This window comes from Pavona decussata, unplaced genomic scaffold (assembly GCF_977016875.1).
Source record: "Pavona decussata unplaced genomic scaffold, jaPavDecu1.1 SCAFFOLD_96, whole genome shotgun sequence".
NCBI classification, from domain to species: Eukaryota; Metazoa; Cnidaria; class Anthozoa; order Scleractinia; family Agariciidae; genus Pavona; species Pavona decussata.
The window spans coordinates 1208902-1231280 of record NW_028145513.1 but is presented as its reverse complement, the minus strand read 5'-3'; the positions used below and the strand labels follow the sequence as shown (position 1 = coordinate 1231280).

At 36.4% G+C, this 22379-nt stretch overlaps 2 protein-coding genes and 1 long non-coding RNA gene across 4 annotated transcripts in view; 1 reads left to right on the top strand and 2 right to left on the bottom strand.

Annotated features, from left to right (window-relative positions):
• LOC146472865 (uncharacterized) overlaps positions 1-17908 on the bottom strand; it is a 97656-nt gene extending 79748 nt beyond the window's left edge. For both annotated transcript variants that reach the window (XM_085119099.1, XM_085119100.1), the window contains exons 1-13: positions 17793-17908; positions 15281-15766; positions 13712-13972; positions 12515-12635; positions 11345-11419; positions 11179-11250; positions 10209-10289; positions 9301-9372; positions 8450-8521; positions 7092-7163; positions 1473-1544; positions 633-707; positions 214-285 (exon numbers count right to left, since the gene is read on the bottom strand). In XM_085119099.1, coding sequence (XP_084975225.1) covers positions 214-285; positions 633-707; positions 1473-1544; positions 7092-7163; positions 8450-8521; positions 9301-9372; positions 10209-10289; positions 11179-11250; positions 11345-11419; positions 12515-12635; positions 13712-13972; positions 15281-15766; positions 17793-17850 — 1589 coding nt within the window. In that variant the 5' untranslated portion in view covers positions 17851-17908. The remainder of the gene's footprint in view (positions 1-213; positions 286-632; positions 708-1472; positions 1545-7091; positions 7164-8449; positions 8522-9300; positions 9373-10208; positions 10290-11178; positions 11251-11344; positions 11420-12514; positions 12636-13711; positions 13973-15280; positions 15767-17792) is intronic.
• LOC146472855 (uncharacterized) overlaps positions 1-22379 on the top strand; it is a 117889-nt gene that overhangs the window by 6567 nt on the left and 88943 nt on the right. The gene's annotated exons all lie outside the window — the stretch shown is intronic.
• Positions 2064-4788, bottom strand: LOC146472866 (neuropeptides capa receptor-like). The gene has a single exon (XM_085119113.1). The coding sequence runs from the start codon at positions 4376-4378 to the stop codon at positions 3335-3337; it is 1044 nt and encodes a 347-aa protein (XP_084975239.1). The 5' UTR covers positions 4379-4788; the 3' UTR covers positions 2064-3334.

Here is a 22379-nt window from a genome sequence, read left to right as displayed (position 1 = left end):
TGGAAAACCACTCTGCAAATCTAATGCATTATTTTAACAAGAACTACTGAACAATTCAACATACAGAGTTTCCAGTTTTCTTAACGTTCTGAAGACAAACTGATTCTAGCTACACATGTAAAATCAAGAAAACTATAAGTATAAGCTGTATTGATAAAGAAAAACGTTAACGAAAACAAAAAGTATTTTGACAAAACAAAAATTCAAACTTACAGATTTTTAAGGCTCTTTAACTCCTTGAAGATGGATTGCGGTAAACTGGATATTTTGTTACGAGAAAGGTCACTAAAATAAATCATTAAAACAAATTAAAGACATTCATCATGAGAAAGCCATTGTTCAGTTTTGTTTTAGACCGTAAGAATATTGAATCTCTCCTGGAAGATCTCCATCCTTTGTAACTTCAAAATGATTCGAGTGACGGCAAACAAACTTTATGACGTCATGTTAAAGTGTGACGGGTTACTTGTGATAGAACTTTATAAAACATTTTGAATATAATCGCTCAAAACTACTGGTTTGTCTCTTTTCAGAGAGTTTCACTCGTCATATGACGTAATGCAAAATTTGGAAAACCACTCCGCAAATCTAATGCATTATATTAACAAGAATTACTGAACCATTCAACTTACAGAGTTTCCAGTTTTCTTAACGTTCTGAAGACAAACTGATCCTCAAACAAAGAGATCTCGTTCTCTGAGAGGTCACTAAAAAGCAAGTTAAAATAATTATTAAAATAATGAAACAGAATCAATGTTACTGCAAAACCTATTTTTAAGAAGCATCTTACAAGTAATTAATAATTATCCTGCAAAATCGCAAGGAGTATCATCTAATACTTATAGTCGACAAGGCTATAAGAGATAGGCCGAGTTGGCTAAAATCAGGCGATAATTCGGGAAGACTAAGCAGTTTTATTATTCAATATATTGACAACAACGCACAGTTTTATTGCAGACAAGGGAAAGAGAGAAGGCCAGCGGTTTAAGAATCACCGCCTATTACACTGTCATCTGAACCATAGTTAATTGAGGGACTGGTTATGGAACTTTTCCATGAAAACAATGGTACTGCAATTTATGTTGGAAGGGTTGCGACCGTGCACAATCCTTTGTTTTAACTGTTCACACCACAGTTGAATATCTTAGCAGGAACGTTGCTATTGGTCAGTTGCTCCAACACATTTCAAAATCTATTGTAGTTTGTGCACGGTCAAGGCCAAAAACGCTAACAAAAACATATAACAAAGGAGTTTGTCAAGCTGCATAACCATTGCCTTTTATTAACTATGTCTGAACTGAGACAAGGCGTTGAGCACAGATCGGCCTGGATTGGAGCCTGAAGCCTCTCAGTACTGTACAATATTGCACCATATCAATTGAGCGAACCAAGGGAAGTAATTAAAAAATGTAGGTTAGCGGAAAAAATAACGGAAACATCCAATGTATCAAAAACATTAGAATACAACTTACAGTGATATCAGTTCTGTTAGCTGCTGGAATATGGAGTCGGGTAACTGAGAAATTGTGTTCCCAGAAAGATCCCTACAAATAGACGATGGAAAGTAATTACTCAGCAGTGATTGTTTCGTGTTTCCTCGCTGGCTGATATTGATTTCTTATATAGTGATGGAATCTCTTTTGACTTTATAATTTTAACAACTTTGTTTTCTTAAGATTGTATGTTAAACGTAATTTTATTGTAAAACGCTAACGGACTAAACGGAATTAGCGCGATATAAATTGTTATTATGATTATGATTATTATGATTATTATTATGATTATTATGATTATGATTATGATTATGATTATTATTATTATTATTAATATTGTTATTATTATTATTTATATTATTATTAGTATTATTATTATTATTATTATTATTATTATTATTATTATTATTATTCATTATTATCTGTAAGTAAAGGTTTAGATATACATAGGCAAGTGAAAATAAACGATAAAACCGAACAATTTTTTGGAGTCGTCATGACGCCATTATCAAGTTCGAAGTAATTACATATTCTCATATTATGTTAATTTTTGGTGAACTATTTCTGACATTGACTTTATTGTTATTATTTCGAACTTGATAATGGCGTCATGACAACTCCGAAACGTTGTTCGGTTTCATCATTTTTTTCACTTGCCTATTATTATCTGCCAACTGAATAGTATCTGGTACCTGTCGAAACAAAGAGTTCACTTATTATTTTTTTGGTTAATTTTCGCCTAATGAACAGAGATTAATCGTCTGTTGAGTACGGCGCACTTAATGTCGCTAGACCTTTATTACTATAAGGCGTTTAAAGTTAATGGGTTTTGATAGAAATCTGTATTGAAAGAAAAGGTTGCATAGGGCTATGGCGGTACTGTTTACGTCTTAGTATGGCACCCTTAACAGTTTTTCTTAATTTGTAGCTGAAGTTGATTTCATGTTACCTGGAGACGTATCTGCCACCTACCAGTCACTTGGAGTTTTTTTTATTTTGTTCAAGTAAAACGAATTATATCAAGCATATTTTTTTAAATTTTTCGCTTGTTAAATAGAAACAGGTCAAGGTTCCATTATCAACAGAACTGAATTACATAGATTTACAAGTAACTAAAGGCTCTCAGTCTTTTACAGAATGCCTCGGTCCTTTAACTGATTCTGTTTTGGTTCTATGACCAGATAGTCTCAGAAAGTTTGTGGATTTGTTGGCCATTCTATTCTCAGGTAACTGGCACTGAGAAATTAATTAATGAGGGTTTCCCGGCTAATATAACCCATTCAAGACAGATATTAGTAGAAGGGCCATTTTCATTGAAAAAAGACCTAAAATTAAAGCTTCCTTAACTTCTAAACTCAGAATGCCGGGTATGACAAAGGACACTTGCTAAACCAGATGCTCTTTCTCATTAAGTAATTTCAGTAAGTTGGAAGCACTCTAAATATCTGTTTCAAGCTCGGAACAAAAACACCCTTCTACGTACAACTGACTAATTGACTTTACTAATTATAACCCTTATAGCGTATGTTTCTTGCCTCGTTTAAGTACGTCGACATTACTCATTACCATTGTTTCTATTGTTTTGATAAAATATTTTTTACAAGGTTTTCAACGTGACATCTTCACATACATAAAGCTTAATATCTGTTGACATTATCTCTTATAATGCTTATAATAAAGCTATCACATGGACAGCTCGTGCTTATGAAGTAGAGATTTTACCTGAACTAACAACATTCTTTTTATGTTGAAACGTTCGTTCGTGAGTTGAGTTGAGTTAAGTTGACTTGATTATGGGTGTACAATATAACGATCTTTTTATTAAAGAAGTCTACTTCATTTCAATGGTGTCCTTTTTTTTGTCCCCGCTGCAGCGAGGAAGCACCTCCTGGTGCAATACGATTGGAGGAACATCTCAGAAACAAACAGGAACATAATCTCTTGACACCTGCACGATAACTTGAACTGAAGGTGATCAGAATAAATGGATTTAACACTGTATTAAGCAAAGGAAATATATAATAAAACAAACCCACTAGTAGAAGACATTTATCCTTAATAAATACCACAGGATAGAGCGATTTTAGAAAAAGATAGACGTAGTGAGGTGTCCAGCATACAAAAAATCCGAAAACAATTGATGCAAACATTTTCATTATGTTTTTTTCCTGCTTGTGTCTTTTTGCCTTTCCTCTTGTAATTCTGTTGCTGTTTTGAAACTGTGTGCTTGTTCTTTGTAAAGTTTTCATTATGAGAGGATACAAAACAAGTATTAAAATCAACGGCGCACAGTACAATAAAACAAAAGCAAAGAAGTAATAGATTTTCAACGACGATTTGCTCATCATATTTCTGCAAAAGGACTGTCTTTTAACTTCGATGATTTTGACATGGACAATAAGCGGGGCGAGACCGAGAGCTGAAAGAAGCCACGTGAGAAACAGCAACGTTTTCCGAATCCTTCCAGACACGTGTACAGTATTCAGTGGGAGTGCGGTTGCAATGAATCGGTCAACAGCCATCAGCACCAAAGTCAGGATGGACACTACATAAGACAGTGACCGTGAGTAAATACCCAGCTTACAAGACAACGAAGCGAGAAAAGGCTGTGAAATCAGACTCCCGCCAGATTTGAGCATGCCTTCAGTGGCATAGAGCGGCCAGTTGAGGACTACACCAACCAGGTCGGAAACAGCCATGTTCACGATGTAGTAGTTGGAACTTGTTGTCCTCAGGTTTATAGTCTTGATAAATGTTATTAACACGAGAACATTCCCTGTTAGCGCTAACAAGCTGACAGCTGATAGAACAACTGTTAGTGATGTGGAAACATCGGAGGAACAGTCTGTTAGGTTGATAAGCTGAACCGGCGTGGAGTTATTCATCCTTTTCGTTCTTTAATTTTCTTTTGTTATTGACCGTTCGGGAGGTAAATATGTCAATGACTGCGTGCGAATATTAACCAGTCGCTGGTTTTACGGTTTACCACCTGCTAATCAATCGCGTTGTCATTCAAGTGTTGATAATCAGGTGTTGAATAAAGTAGTTTATATGTCCATTATCGCGTTGATTGTCTGACTTTCATACATGAGAAACTCACTTTGGGCTTATCGCAGTCAAATACAGCACTAAAGTAGATTTGCTGAGTAGGACTTGTCATCACTTGCATTTCGAAATCATGCATTTCCAGGCTTCAAGCCAAATCAGCGATTTGAAGAGCTACTCAATAATTCATGATAATTTTGAGGATCTGCCTTAGTCAGAAATCTTGAGAATCTAGTTTGAATTGCAAATGAAAAAAATGTTCCCGACTCAGTTTTCTCAAAGATTTTGAAAAACTGATGACTAAAATGACTAAATATATAAGTTTAAAGCTTACCAAATGCTTGACATAATAAAAAAACGCCGTCGATGAAATTCTATTAATAAAAAGATATTTTTAAGCCGTCTTTAATTAAATTTTGAGAGCCTTGTCAATAAATGTCGTTTAAACTGCAAACAACATGTGGTGAAAAAAGTAGTCTTTCTACCTGATTTAGTCTTCACCAAATACTAAAAAAAAGGAAATCGAACTTATCAGGCTGCCACGAGTGACTTCTAAAGTTTCTGGTCTTTTAAACGCTACTTACGAGGACCTTTGTAGGTAGTCACCTAGTTAATATGTTGAAAATTCCATTTAACATAATAATTGATGGGAAAACAAAAAATATTTGTTCTTGTCAAACATCTGTGAAAATCAGAAATGTTCACATGAACAGCTATAATCGTGAACAACGTTTCATGGGGTTTTTAATTTACCAAATTAAATGTAAAATATTTGGGGCGTGATTCTAACGAACGTAAAATTCATTATTCACGAACTGAAAATATGTCATTTTGTTTTCAAGAGGAGGTACCCAACGATTCATTTTCAGGTGGATACCTGTTAAAAAGACGCCAGTCGCCTAGAATTTCGAATTTAGTTGTTAAGAAAATCCCAAGTTTTCTTCGGTTTTGCTTCGGCTCAAAATTTCTCGGTGTAAGACTAATTCCTTTCGTTTTCGGTGGGGCAAATATGTCGCTAAAATAAAAACAGGACAAATTAAAAGTCAGCTAGCATTTCTGTAATGCTAACAACAGCTCTTAATCTGGGGAATAAAATTCCATTCCGTAAAACTTTAAATTTTCAGTTAAGGACGGTGCCTGCTAATACCAAAGTATTTTTGTGCGGTTTGTGACTATGAGGGAAAAGCAGATCTTAGCAAGGCCTATTGGAATCCAAAAAGAAATTGGGGGTAACCACGCATTTTTCAGAGATAATGAAGCAACAATATCGCTAAAAAGTGCCAAAATATAAAGCAATGTATGGTATTTTTTCCTAAATTGAAGCTTAATTTTCTCTGAAAAATGCATGGTTACCCCCAATTTTCTTTAGAGATACCAACGTCATTTGGTAAGTTCTGCTTTCGCCGTAAGGTTTTAAACCGCGCAAAAATATTCCCGTATTAGAAGGCGCCAACCATGGGAAACCTCAGTATCTCGCGATGCGCTGAACGTATGCGCAGTAACAATAGTAGGCACCGTCCTTAAAGCATCCGAACCGATCAAACTGTATTAACTAACACAAATAAGTCATTAAAAGGCCACAAAACGATCTGGGAACACGGGAGAGAACATTTCAGTGTCATGAAAGGTGTTAGTTATTGTTGTAGTTCAAAATTCATCGTTTTTCTCACGATTTTGTAGCATAGCTAGGTGAGGATCGCGACTTTTCGACCGCTATACAGCTGGTCTTCATCGTATTCGTTTGTGAAGAAAATCACTAAAAACAGGATTAAAACAGCCAGAAAAGAACATGCGTATGAAATAATATCCACCGTGGTTCTGTCAGATATCAACGGGGTAACAAAAGCTCTTGGTCGTTTCTTACAACAGCAAGCCATACGGTTGTATGGCTAAATTAAGTTTAATATGCCACTTAGATCACATTGAGTGCGACATAAAGACCTTGTCGACCCACAAGATTTTCTAAAAATGTGAAAAACCTAAACTGGAGAAATGGGGGGGAACTGCATGAACGGATTAAGGAACACATCTTTATCGTACTCAGACCTCAGCAGTTTCAGAGCATGCTAATGAGACAGGGTACTATCCGCTCTGGGACAAGGTTACGTTTATTGACGCCAACATCAATAGGAATAATGAAATTGAAATTCCTGAAGCGTGGGTGCCCACGATCAAATAGTACAACAGCCGATCAGTACTACAGCGGACGCCTGAGGGAACAGCGTGTGGTCTGAAAGATGACGATCGAAATCCTCCAATCACTAACACCTCAAGCGAGCATCGAAATGCACCAATTACCATCAACCATGGTGCTCCTTATATTGATAAACAGCCAGTCGACACCATCGCCTGACTGAAGACCAAGCGACCGAAACGTCAATGCTGCACAATCGTGAGACAACCGATAAATTTTGAGCTATCAAAATTTTGAGCTATCAATATTTTAAGTATTCTGCTTAATCCTCTCGTTGGGTGCCCTGTCGAGGATCATGGTCAGTTTTTCTGATCTTGTTTAAGCACTTATGGCACAACCGTAGTCTTTACTTTACTTACAGATTTTGCAATCCAAAGAGCTCTCGAAACACCCCCATCGGTAGCACTTCTAAATTATTTCCAGAAAGGTCCCTGAAACAGAACATATACAGCGGTGTACAATTAAATGATATCGGTTAGCAGAACTTTAGTCTTGATATATTTCCATTCTATTTAATTTTTCTGACATGTTCAGCCTATACCTTTTCAATACTTTATCAAAGCTGTGTTTTTCATTATTATTCTTATTATGGTTGTTATCGTTATCTTGTTGTAGCTGCTTTGGTCACTTTTCTAATTAGTTTTCAATTTTTCTGTCTGAAAGCGACCATGGTTAGTGGAGCTTCTCGGTTAAAAATTATTATTAAATTCATTGTCATAAGATGTTCCGTCGTAAAAAGAAAAGGAAATTAAAAATGCATTCTTCAGTTTTACGAGTAAGTCTTGATTAATCAAGTTAACTCATGCGAATCCGGGTCGAAGGACCAAGCAGGAGTACAGCATTTTACAATTATGCAACAAGAATAAAATAAAGTCTGGTTATAAAGAAATCAATGTACTAAATACAATTCCAAAGGACAAGAAATCAGCGTTTCAAATCCTTGCCTTTCAAAAGCACGCTTTAAATTGAGTTCTACTTCTTTGAGACGGTGTCATAGGTCATCGTCAACTTTTACCATAACATGAGAATTCGCACCCATTTCTAGAACGTGTTGCCATCAAAGCATACTCTTTTGTTAGAGAATATCATTGAAAACGGAACAGACGCAACCAGACTTCACAAAATGGAATATTATGAGGGCCTATACCATAGCCACTTCACTCTGTATCCGTGTCGTACCGTCTCGTTTAATGCCAGGCAGCTCTTGATGAAACAGAGAGTACGGCAGGATAGAGGGGTTTAAACAAGGACATGTACTATAAAAGGGAAATCTCCTGACCCACCATTGCCACATAGTGACCGATTCAACGTCACGTTTATTGTTGGCAGACGAAGTGAAAAGGAAATGTGTTTTAACCGAATCGAATTGAAATTTCAAATATATTCCGTCAATGTTCTATCGAATCTTTCTGCTCACTATGAGATGTTTATATCTACAGTGAATTGACTGGCGACCTGACCAAGGTCAGGACAAGTTTCTTTTTATATATTGTGTGGGTCCATGTTTAACATTTTTACTGATGCTATCATTGCTTGTGGGTCATTAAATACCAATATCATTTGACCGGTAAGCGGTGAGTCATGTGTTCAGTGATTGTTTCTTGTCATTGGAAGTGAAAGAAGTACATAAATTCAAACTGGGTGTGTTTCAGACACTGTAAGATCTCACCCACTAATATTCTGAGAGAAAAGTGACTCCACTGGGCCGTTTACTTACAATTTTTTTACGGAAGATAAATGCCGCAATGCATCTTCTGACACCACCTTTAGCCGAGTCCTTTCAAGGTTTCTGAAATTAAAAAAAAAATCAAGCGAGATTAACTTGTTAACTCTCCTCCTAAAAGAACTAACACACCCACACACACAGAAAAAAATGAAAAGGAACGCTGAGGTTATCTATGTCGCCTCAATGTACTAGCATCATTTTTTTCCGGCACAGAAATTCCAGGAGATAAAATGTCTTACTACGACCATTCATCCATAATAAATGAAATTTTCATCGCTCACTTTGTTGATAAGAATGTAATATTTATTGCCCTTTGTTATTGTTGTTGTTATTGTTGTCCAGTTTGTTTGTTTTATCCGTTTTCTTGTTTTTGTTTTCTCACGACTATCATTTCTTGCGTTCCACCCTGTACCCCTGAATAACTGTGGTAAAGAAGATTTTTAATTTGGCAAAAATTATGATTTCACACGATTATCACAATAGTTATTAATATGGTAACTGCTGGAAACAAAACAAACAATCTATCCGTTTTACCCTGTTTTACTGCTGATTTGACTACTGATCCACTTCAACTGTATATTTTTCTGTTTGGTGTCAATGTTGTGGTTGTCATTATTGTTGTACGTGTCATTCACTGTTGTTATTGTGATAATTTTTGTTGTCATTGCTATTGATGTGGAAATAATTTGTGCAAGCAGGTTAATACACTGTAGCTTTGACAACACGAGAGGAACCTTGCAAAATGATATTGTTTTGAACAATTAGGCAGTATATGCTTCTGCTTCTAATTTTCTAGTGTATATATAACAGGATTTTGAAGAATAAAAGCGCTGAATACTTACAGATATGTTAAGTTTGAAATTCCTTGAAAACTATTTCCATCCAGTCTTACTAGATAATTATTTGACATATCCCTGTTTGAAAACGAAAGAAATTATTCTATTGCACACCAATTTTATCTCAACTTTACGCTTTGTTTAACTAGTGACGAGAATTTTTCTGCTTCATAAGCTACTCAAACAACATGATTGTTGTACTAAATTCAGCCTAACTAAAAGTGAGTTTTGAATGCTACAGGAATGCCCTAAGCTACGGACATGGTGAAAGCACAGTGATGGGAATGTATAGGACATGTTCTACGTAAGGAGCCAAAAGATGACGGAAGAATAGCGCTGAATTAGACACCGGCGGAAAGAAGAAAAAAGAGCAGACGAAGAAACACGTGGAGAAGATTGGCAGAGAAAGAAAGAAACAAATGAGTTGGAACGGGTTGAAGCATTGGAAGGCTGTGCAACAAGCTAATTAGAAGCAGACCAAAATGGAGATCTTATGATCACGCCCTTTTCGCCATATAGCAACCAATCAGGGCAGCAGCCATAAATCAGTGTCATATATCGGTTGCAGCCCTGTTTTGTCGGTTTCTGTCGGGTTGTTGTCTCGCAAAGTCAACTCTTTCACGTAGTATCAGCCTTGCAGTTTGCGTTACAGTTTATTTTTGGCTGATTAGGTGTCTTGTAGATCCTACGTCAACTAGCAGCATTACCGTTCGCGGTCCTTTGCAGTTTTCACGTCTCCAAGATATTCCCTTCACTACAGAAAAGCCTAAACTCAATCAGAGTTCTTGGATGATACAAAGGACAAGTAAGTTACATACAAGTTACTTATTTCTCAGTCCGTACGCAGAGAGATCAAGGAACCCTTTCGCAGGCTAGTTGTTAGCACATAGGAAATTCAATAAACAATGACTTACAAATATTCTAATGACGACAAATTGTTAAACGCTCCGGGCTTGAGTTCAAACAGTGGAGAAGTGTAATGATAATTTATCTCCCTAAAGAGGAAACAATAAGAGCATTTGAGTTTTCAAATGAAAATGCAAACTAGCTAGCATGAGAACATCATGGGTTACAGATGTAAAGAAGTGAAGTTTACACCAGAACAAAGTCAGCTCCATCTTCGCTTACACTCAAAGGCCAGGTCACTACCTGTAAAATGGGCTATTCAATATGGGCTTACTTTTAACTTATGTAAACATTTGATTGCCTCTCTAGCTGCAATATTACTTAAGTTTATGTTAAGATAAGATAAGATAAAATAAGATAAGATAAGATAAGATAAGATAAGATAAGATAAGATAAGATAAGATAAGATAAGATAAGATAAGATAAGATAAGATAAGATAAGATACTTTATTTAATTTAAAACAATTTTCTCCAAAGCACAAAAACAAAGCCAAAAACCAGTGCATATAGATGTCTTCTTTCCACTACAAATGTCAGAGAGTCCGCAATTTGTATGATCGAGCCATACGTTTTTGGTCTTAAAGGAGCAGTGTCACCTAATTTTTGTGTCACTTTGAATAGCGAAAAGACATATTTGTATTGATTGGAACATTAAAATAATGGTTCAAGTTTATTTAAATAATCCTTCTAGGACACAGAAAAAAGTATGAATCATTTTTGTCCGCAGATGGCTAGGATGGAAATGGATTGCAATTTGAAAAAATTGGCTATATTTTTTAAAGTTCCTACCGTGAATTTTGGAGAAACTGCTAAAAACTGATTATAGTTTACTCGTCCGTGGAGTAATCTATTCATTATTTCCTCCCAGAACTCTAAGAGTGATTTCCCCTTAAATAAGGTGTTCTTTGTCAAATATTTTAGCTGTTTTGGCCAACATACAACTAAATGTCCACAGGATTAGCTTTATTTCTTACTTACAGAATCTTAAGTTCTTTGAGCCCAAGGAACACATTCTCTGTCAAATTGTGTAGTGATGTCCTCTCTATCGACCTGTTCATGGAACAATAACAGACCATAAAGTTGTTCTGCCGCCATATAAACTGAAATGTACACTGATGTTTTGATACATGCTTTTTGTACTTACAAGTATTGTAGACTTGTTAAGTTTTTGAAAAACCCCACAGGAATACTTCCGCGCAAAGAACCTCCATAACATAATCTGGAATCAACACATGAGGTCAAGGTAAATTGTTTATGCTATTATGCAAATAACAAGGTTAAAGAGCAATATATTTGCAATATTTTTACTTTTGGTGGGTTGACAGCGTTGCTCAAGGCAACTAACCAATCACAAGGCTTATAGAATAGTTAACATATGATAATGGTTATAAGTAGACATTCACCACGGTCTATTGCAATTTCGATCTGATTGGTTCAATATTTTACGATCGTTTCTTACCCAATGGAAAACAATGACCCCCGCTAGCTCCTTGAAAACGGAACAGGTTTTCTCAACTTGCAGTTCAAATTTTGGCCAGTTGTTAGTTATATGTATTAATTCAATATGCTCCATCCAACCCTTTATTTTAACGATATTTTAACTCGTGGCCTAAGCTATACCTGATCACCGTATATGCATCAAGAAACCCAGAAAATTTCGTGAATAGAATTGTGCTTACTCATTTTTTTAAATTTCTTTGCCAGACAAAGAAATTACAAACAAGAAACAATAAACAAGGTCTAAACTAAGTTACAAAGAAAAAGTGGAGAGGAGACCGTAAAGAAACTAGAAAGCTTATGCGTGATTCAGTCTCCCCAATTACAGTCAATCCAGGTCACGCGTGAACAGTATTTCCAAGAATGAAACGAACATTCGAATTTGTCTTTGTAATGTGTGACGTGTGAATGGAATGTTGGACATTTCTCTAGAAATCGTTCCGAAAAAGACGCATTAACTTGAAAAAAAGATTCAAAATAGTTGGGAAACAATTGTTATTCTTGAAACATTCAATTTTGCAATGTAAAGAAAAACTCATAGCTTTATATCGTTAATAAGCTAGGGAAATTTATCGGGAACTCTGAAATCTCGTTGGCGATTTTCAAAACTGACATGTAAATTTCAAAACTCCGTTCAAATTTCAAAAATATCGTTCACGTGTGACCTGGGTTGACTGTAAACTACTTTGGGTAGTCGAAGTCGACTTGTCATAGCTGTAACTGATCGAAACTGCTTTCAGAAAAGAAGACACGGCACTGACTGCACTAAACCGTGTTTGAGTATTACTGAAAGATGTGAAAGATATGTTTGACTTACAAGTACTTGGCTTTGTGTGGGATGTCGTATGGAGGTATGTTGAGGTTTTGTCCGAAGCATTGAACTTTCATCCAAGAAGGACGTGATTGCAGCATTGTACAGTAGCACTTTTGTGAGCAATCTGAAAGAAAACAATAACTTTGGAAATGTTGAATTTGGGGAAAAGAGGAAAACCGGAGTACCTCGTGGAGAAAAAGGTATCGGGGCAAGAACGTAAACCAACAACAAACAACTCACATATAACAACAAAGATGGGAATCGAGCCTGGACCAAATTGACTGCGACTGTGACTACTCATCCTCAGACTGACCCAGGAGCAGATAATCGGACGGGACGAAGATTTCACTGGCGAGTCAGTTCACGGTCAAAGCTCGTCATTTCTCCATGCTGGAGAAATAATAGCCACCATAATTTTTTTTCTGATTGTTCTTGCAATGCGAAATCAGCAAGATCAGCAATATTTCTCGATTGTTTTTAATAAATTAAAACAATTATTCCACTCACGCTTGTTGGATATCAGCTGAGATGATTACAGTCAACTCGGCAATACGCGCCTCGTTGGCTATCTATAATCTCATATCCAACGCACTCTCGGAAGCTAGTTGTTTTAAAAGTACTCCACCGGCAATGAAAGGTCGACTTAAAATTCCTATGTTATCCGACCAAATTCTTGAAACCGTGTGATTTATAGCGTTAATGTTGTCAAATTTGTTTATAAGATAGTATGATCATTTTTGTGGTTTTCCATTTGAATGGTGCAAAGTTGAGATTATTTTGGCACTCATCGTGGTGCAATCAATGGTGCAAAATTGAGATTATTTTGGTACTCATCGTTCCTAAAAGCTTTAATGATATACAAAATATATTAACATTCGCAAAGCATTGGAGAAAGACGTTAAGTTGGTCTTGTTTTGCGTTAATTAATGATTCGTTCGTCTGAGACGGTCAAAAGGAAGATTATTCCCCCACACGAACATTTCGGTTTCGCTTCATCTTGAAAGGACCAGTAATCGAAGGTTGGGAAATAATTTCATTATTAGGTGAACCGTTTTGTACCGGTCTCTATAAAAGAACAGCTGATCTACGAGTTGCATAATCAGATAAGTGAGCTAAACTGCATTGTCTTCCCCAAATTTGTCCCAAACAAAAAAGAATAAACATAAAGTATAAAAACGGCCAATAAAGATTCCAGCTTACTTTGCTTGTTGACCAGAAGTGCTATAAACTTAGTTGATCCAAACGAGTTTTTTGCCGAGCAAAAGTAGGGTCCTTCTTTTGCTTGCTTTGCTTGCCGTGCGTAGAGTTTGTACATGACACTAGTGCTGTTCTGCAGCAGTTGTCCATCTTTAAGCCACACGATCTGGGGAGCGGGGGAGCCATGAACTGGGCACCACAAAGTTGATTCCGATCCATCAGCTATTGTTACATTGTGTTGTCGCAGAGAATATTGAGGAGCTTCTGTGTAAATTAAACAGAAGAAAGATACCTTTGAACCGTTCCCGCTTTCATTCCTGTAGCACTGCAGTTCATAATTTAAAAATAAGAATGGATACGTTCTATAGCGCCATGATTCATAGGGTCCTGGCAGAGGCGCTTCACAGTTCAGGTCAGACAACATCAAATATAACTGGCGACTACAGAAATTTAAAATTAGTTTTATAACCTGCTAAACAAATATAGGTCAAAATTTTACCAACACACTTAAAAGTTACATCCACATTTTTCAGCATAGCCAAAGTAACACCCAACAGCTCTCTTCACATTTTATTTCGGTATTGATATTTCAGTAGACTTAAAAGTTAAGCCTCCTTGCACAACAGAATGTTATGCCATGAAAAATGGTCTTAATCTAGGAATTCATTAACAGGTTCAAAAAGCGTACAATTACCTTGAAAAACAAACTAAATTGTAGCACAGACTGAACTGAAATGACTATGACCTGTGTTCAATTTGAAAAGAACGTCCTCCTGGACGAACTGTTGCAACAGTGGAACGACTTCTTTTCCGCTGATTGAACATGTACGAAAAGTCGTCTCACTCTTTCAGTTTCACATTTACCCAAACACCTGCGTTCATTCAGATCTAAGAAAACAAACCAGTTTGCCAAAGTGCAATTGGCAAATCTTCGACCAACTGTTTCAATTAAAATTTTGATTCATCTTTTTTCCCTGGTCCTCAATTAATTTGCTACTATCACCTTCCCTGTCGATTTCATCAGTTTTATACCACATTAGTACAAAATCAGAAACTTCGGTGCGATCAAAGGCACAAGAGCCAAATCTTCAGTTGCACACCAGGGCCCAGTTGTTCAAAGCTCGATTAAACTAATCCTGGATTAACGTGAACTTTGATTCTTATTTTAATGACTAATCATTGAAGGTTCTGCCAAAGATTTTTGTCCCTCAGTTTTAACTTAGACTTTTCTTTAGCACGAGTTTAAAATAAGCTTTCAAAAACCACTTTTAATCAGCGTGATGAAAGCCTTGGTTAACTTTTAATCGTGGATTAGTGTTAATCAGCTTTCGAACAACCGGACCCAGAACATTCAGGTATGGTATTAATTCCATGGAACTCTCCAGGCGAGAGCAACATTTCCATCAGAATGGAAACCATGCACCGTCGCGAAAATAACACCGAGCAGTGTAGAGAAGTGACCCTTAGTGGATGATCAGTTAAAATACAAATTAGGCTACAGGCAAGTAAGAACAAAGCAATGAAACTACATCCTGTTCATTCCATTAGAAGGTAACATAAAATTGTACCAACCTCCATCGCTTAATTGTCTCGCAACGTAGCGAGCTTTAAATCCTGGACTATCCTGACTAAAAGAATCACTTGAAAGCGATCTCCAACTCCGATTTATCTCCACTAACATCTTGTTGCCACTAGAACTTATGTTTTGAGGATTGGTATCACCTCCACAGTAATGCCCAAGCACGTTACTTGATAGAGAATGCCCATCTCTCATGATTATATATGTATCAAGGAAGCACGCCCGTGGACCAAGATCTATACTTTCTATGATCATCTCCACATAGTGACCCTGTGGCACTGTGATCATCCATCGTTTGCTTATGGAACAAGGTTGACTCGTTGGCTTGAAAGCCGGGCTATCAAAACTGCCCTCTTTTCCAATAAGAGGCACATTGCAAGTTACTGTTGGCATCCTAGTGGTGGCGTATGCACCGGTATATGATGTGCGCCGAGTCGTTTGTCCGCGTGTCGGTGATGTAGTCGTGTGAAAAGCAAACGCTACCAAGAAAGATTTCTCGATTAGAAAAATAGCTGTTTGGTGGCACTAAATACCGATTGAAAAGCCTAGATGACCATACCTTTGATCAGTTTGCAAAAAAAGGGGTTGTATGAAATGTTTTTTTAATGCAGTGTAACAGCTGAGGGATTTTACAATACCTCGCTCACGTCATTTTGCAGATATTTTACAGTGAATCGTACATGCCTTTACACAGTGATTTTACAATGCCCGTATAAGCCTTACTGTATTGCTTTTACAGTGCCCCGTAAAAGCCTTTTTACAGTACCTAGTATACACCCTTTAACAGAGATTTTACAGTGTTGTTTAAATGTACAGACATTATGCAAACCCCACACAATTTCTGCAAGTCGAAAGATCGTAGTCTTTTTAAAGTTGGTCAGTGTTTTACATACAAACACACTAGACATTTCAGACATTTCAGGGATATCTAACAAAAGGTCTGGATAGCAGTACAGTGCATGCAGGTCAAAAGTTTGAGAAAAACGTTAACAGTTTTGATTTTTGAAAACATGTTTTGACAGCTCTTTTGTCATCTTCAGTTTAAATTGTAAAGCGCAAATTGAATTTATAATAAAGTACATACAAATGCTAATGCTTTGTATTTCTAGGTCGTAAAACCGTTAGCGAATGCTGACAGCACCCAGTTTATAACTCTACTGCTACTATCACCTTAATACTGTAAAAAGACAGTCTAATTCTACAACGCTACGCTTGAAAAGTCCGGTTTCTAGAATCTCGTCGTAAGGTATGCCTGCCCGCCTACTCAAAAAAAAGGGGCTAAACGACAAGCGTTTCCTGGGACACCTGATCAGCAAACAAAAATGTTCACAAGAATTACTTAAGCGTCAAAATTAATCTATTTTAAAAGTTGCTTACTTAAAGGCATCACACAAAAGAAGCAATAAGGCGTTGAGAGCAGATTGAATTGCCCTAGTTTTTTTCTTTTTCTTTTGCAAAAGTTTCTTTCTTGCTTACGGAATGTTTTTGCTCAAGGGATTTCAAACTGTTTGAGTCCAAAATGAGGTGTTGAGACAAAGTTAATATTTCATTTTCGTCTTTCTCTTTTCTAATATTATAAATTTGTCAATGGCTGTTTATCCATGTGCCGCCTCTTCAAGTCTAATGTTTATCAAGCCTTTGCACAAGTGCTTTGAAAAATATCTAAGGCCTTAGGCTGTTCTATTATTACATATTAACTGGAATGATCGATTTAAATGTTATTAAATTTGAACCAAAATTTAGTGCGTCGTACAGCATAATTTCTTAAAGGGGAAGTTGCACGGGATTTTTGACTTCTTTTCTTTAAAATGGTGAAATAAGACCTTCATTTCGCTACAAAATAATTCTAGAACAACGAAAGAAAAGAAATAAACTCAATTCTTGAGAGAAACAACTCGTAATCTGTTCTAGCGCATTTGGAAACGAAAATGCGAGAACTTGAAAAACGTTAGCCTGACATTTTTCAAGTCTCAATCCATCCTACCTGCTTTGTCCCTGGTCAGAAGCACTAATCGACAGTTTTATTGCACTGGGGTGAAAATTTATCTACAAAACTAGACAACCATTTTTTTTTCTGTTGAGAGACAAACATTTTTGGGTTTTGAAATGACATCAAATTCGCGTAATACGTTCCAAAATCTGCTATTACAAGGTGATAATTAATTATTCGGGTATCATAGTAGTTTGACAGAGTTCGAGGCCCCGTGGAAACCAGAAACCAAAAACACCTCCTGTACAATAGGGACACCGGCCACTCAGCTATGACGACTTGCAGTCTATTTTATAAAGATTTCACCATAAATATTTAAAACATTTACAAGTGCACTACGGCCGGACAACGAATTTATCTTTACTGTTTTGATAAACATTAAAGCCGAAACAGAAAGGTAACTTTGATCAAATGACTTGTTACCACGTAACAGTCTCGTAGAATTATATCACATTATTTTAAAAGCATTAGATTAACACTGACATGCAGTTTTAAAAAATAGTTACTTCTCTTACCTTTGCTACACAGGAGGAAATGCAAAAGGCAAAAAACAAAACCACAAATTACTGCCATAGTTTGTTGATCAAAAAACTAACCTCTTATTATACAATGCTCACCCTAACGTTTTTTCTCAACAAATGTCAGTAGGACTTTCAAGTAGCCAATTTTTATATCCTTTTGCCAAGTAGCTAGACCAAAAGGATATTAAATTAAAACGCAGTCTCAGCTTAATTTGTTATGATTATTACATGCCAGTTCAGATCATTATAACATTTACATAACAATCAGAAAATTAATATACTGCCCTTTGTCGGCACTAATTGTTTCGTCAAAAGAGAGAAGAAAATGTGGCCAAATATTTAAATGTGAAGTTCATGCAGGCATCCTGTGAGAAGTAGATATTATTTTTGACACTGACTTTATTGTTCTCAAATCTATTTACAATTTTTCCGCCATACGTCACCATAAATATGTCATAGTAACACGCAAAAGTCAAGTAGAGTACCACTTTTTCTTTGAAATGCCGAGCTTATCGACATTTTGGGGTTTTTGCGTCGCACGATATCAAAACGCAAGTTTTTCAGACCGGATTAAAACGGCCTGAGCGCGGAAAAAATTTTGAGTCAGAACACAGTTATTTGCATCATATTTTGACAGCTGTTATTTTAGCTTTTTCTCAGTAGTCGGCAACTGAACAATAATAGTCATTAGTATTTTTACAATAACTGCAGATATTCTAGCGCGCTCATTGGCTACTTTTCATTAGACGGACACATGAATGTATAATTTATGCGATATTGACGCAACGAACGCGAATGGAGAATTTGAAAACAACCGAATGACAATCTCTCACTTTTCAATCAATAGAAAGTCTCCTTTTTTCTCCATTAACCAATAAAAGAGTGAGACAAGTTTTCGATTTTCGACTTCATTTTGTCTCTTCTGGCTTTTTGTTATACGCCTCGTGGATCGATTCGCAGCCACTTTGACAATGTTATGTCGCAATTTATGATCAATTAACAGGACAGACGCATGAAAAACGACGTCATTTGTTTTAAAAATACCACACAAGTGAATAGTGCTTTTCGCGCGCGCTGATTGGTTAGCTCGGAGGTGATTAGCTAAGTACTATTCACCTCCGAGCAGCCGAAGAGAAACATGGAAGCTGGCTTCCGGTTCCGCCACGGTCACTCAAGAGGAAATTATTTCGATAAACGAGGCGACTGTTACCAAAAACGCAGAAATGACAACACAGTTCAGTTGGTTTGACGGCATTGAATGGTAAGTTACTTAATCTTTCCAACCTCATATTTGCCCCAGAAAGTTTTCTATCTGTTTCAATTCCAAGGCCCAAAATTCTTCAAGTCTCTTAGCTCTGAAATTCAAAATGCAACAAGTATTGTCTCTTCGAGACTGAAAAGCATTCCTCTTAATGTAAACCTAACGTAAACCTTTAATTTTTTGGTTTGTTTTTCACTTTTTCGATTTTCAGTTTTCTAAGCCTAATTATGCTTTAAACATATGGGTAAATGATAATGTCTTTGCTCTGTTCTATTTCTACTCTGCCATTGATTTTGTCATTATTCTACTGTTAATCTGTTAATATATATAATAGAGGAAGCCCATTATTTACAATCCTTGTTGTTTCTCATGGGCTTCTTCGCCACCTTTATTTTATTATTTTTACACTGTCTTGTAATTGTTTGTTTTTTTTTTTTTTTGGCAAAAATACACTTGTGGCACCTCTTATATTCTAAGGCAAAAAATCAAAGTTACCGTAAACTGTCGAGCACTATTAGAGTAAAAGATGAAACATCTAATGTTTTCTAGCATTGTTTCAAGACGAGAAAATAAAAATAATAATAATTGAAGAAATCACACCCGGGCAGTTAAACAAGTGCCTCCAGAAGTTCTTCCTATCCGCGGGAAAGCGAGACGGGAATTTTTATAATAAGAAATGACTTACTGCGAATGAGCATCGCACGGCGAGATTTTTACCAGTTTAATTTACGACCATATGTCGGTATAATTATTGTCATATATAAAGTAACGTTTTGGCCGGTAGTTATTCAGCTTGTGTGCTATATACTAAAACAATTATTCACCTCAGTGTTAGTGAAGGTGGTGAATATTTACCTTGCGGCATCCATCGCTATTCACCTCCACTTCGGTAAATGATTGTTAACTATTAATCTTTGAGGTCTTAATTGCACTTTCATGATAACACAGCGAGTGTGCTTCCTCATCTAATTCCTATTGGAGTCATCATGGTATATTTCTAAACATACGCACGGCCGTGCGTCCATAAGATGACGTGTGTAAATCAGACAAACTCGGTTTTCCGTCGCTTAGTTTTAGTTTTATACAAACTAGTTTAAAGAAGTAAATTTTCGTTGACAATTTCAGACGAGACATTCTCGTTCAGACCATACCATTGTGGCTTCAGTGTTTGTAACCCGCCAATAAGAACCTTTGCTTTTCTGTACAGCACGTTGAGAGAATTTTGCAAACAATCCCAAATAAACCCTGTTTTCTGTGCACTACTTTGTTTGTCACTATGTTATAAAAAAATTGGTTCACGCTTTTTTAGCTGAGCGTGATCCAGTTATGGATGCCGGCACTTGGGAAGTTTGGAGAGCACTCAGGAAGCAAGAGATTGCACCTTGATTAATTCTTCACGCTTCTCCCGTGCTTTCCAAACTTCTCGCGTGCATCCATTTAACAAATATAACATAGCGAGTGTGCTTGTTAATCCTTGTCTAATTCCTACTGATTAGGGTCATCATCGGGTACATTTCTCAAAATACGCACGGCGATGCGCCCATATTATATTATTATATTATATATTATCTATATTTTCAGTTCATTTTCAAAGGAGCAAATTTTCATTGAGAATTTCAGATGATACGTTCTCGTGCAGACCTTAGCATTGCGGCATGTTTGTAACCAGCCAATAAGAACTTTTGTTTTTCTGCAGGGCGCATTGAGAACATTCTGTAGTCAATAATTAACTGGGGAAAAGGATCTATAGCTAAGCCTTTCGAGGCCGATCCCGCAACAGCTAGTTTGCCATTCGAAATTGTGTGAGGCCAGCATTTCACCAACGTTAAGATAAAAAAGGGCAATACATTTGGTGCCTTTAATCTATGTGAAACCGAAGCTTCGTCAGTTTCTTGAAGTACAAAATCTTCCAACATGTCACAAAACGTCGACCATGTATTTTAAACTAAGTACTGGTCTGTGCACGCGCCCAAAAATAATTGATTCAAAATGGCGCCGAAATGGTACACGACAGCCAGCCAAACGAGCCAAATCTACCCTTTGGTAACACAGAAAAATGACCTAATCACAAGCTAGATACCCAACAGATTAGGATGTGTTCTCCTAACGTCGAACGCCAAAAGTACAAGCTCACTTGAAATTTGAGTGTGCTGTTTTATTTTGTCATATAAGGTCATATTTCTTAGATCAAGATATTGATTCTGTACTAAACGTACCACAGGGTATTTGTTTTGATTTGATTTTCTTAATGCATGTCTTACTAGTTTTAATATTAAGTGTAAAATCCCGAGCAGTATATAATTTTCCAGTAAAGTCAAACAGCCCAACATGATACAGGATTTACCTTGATTAGAGTGCCTCAGTGCAGACAATAGCTCTTTAATATGAACAGCATTTCTAATTATTTGGTGCAATAACAATCTCAACTTCATATATCAAAGAATTCTAACTCATTTCAAACAAAAATGCGCTCATTTTTAAATTCGAAACAAGGGAAACTAGTCATTTGTACTTGAAGTACCCAGAGGGATGGCCTTAAAAAAAAAAAAACAAACAAAAACAAAAACAAACAAAAATTAAGCTCGCGTTACCTTTTTCGGAACGATCAAAGAGAGAAGTATTAAAATGAGTTCTCTTACCTTTGTTGCTTATAAGCCAAGACAAAATCCAACAAGCAAACCCAGCAATGATTTTCATAGTTCAACAAGCAAAACGCTCAAGTACACAAGATCAGCCAAGAATTTTCCTGGCAAGATTCTGAACTGGCCTATACATTAATACCTATGTATACATTTTGCAGTGACTCAAGCTCTATTCACGCTTACCGTTTTCAAGATATGGTTAGTATCACAGTGGCGCATGTATAATTAATGTTTGGAGCTGTGTGGAAATCTTTCCGAAATTAAATGTAAGCTGCAGTTGTATTTGTTCTGGATATTATAAAAAGACGAAGAAAATTTCTTTATTTACATAAATATATGTTATAATATAGAGTGCATCATTGATCCAAGCTGTAATGATAAGTGTGTAGCATATAGCTTTGTTGAGAACTGCAGGCAACCCTTACTTTGCGGCTATAAAGCAAACATTCCTTTTTGTTTTGACTATTGCATGATTCTGTCAGTTCTTCCGTCGTTTCCCCCAAATTAAACTTGCATCGCATAGTAATTTGCTTAACTCAAAATCGTAAAAAGGAAACATTTTCTAGACATCATTTTAAACTATTTCTTGTTTATAAAATATCGGAGCCCGGTTTAAGATTCAGTTCCATCGCGATCGCATCAAAATTGTCTTTTTTTAAATTTTAAACTGATGGTGGA

Coding starts and splice junctions, on each gene's coding strand:
- LOC146472866 (XM_085119113.1), bottom strand. CDS start 4,378: ATGAATAACTCCACGCCGGTTCAGCTTATCAACCTAACAGACTGTTCC.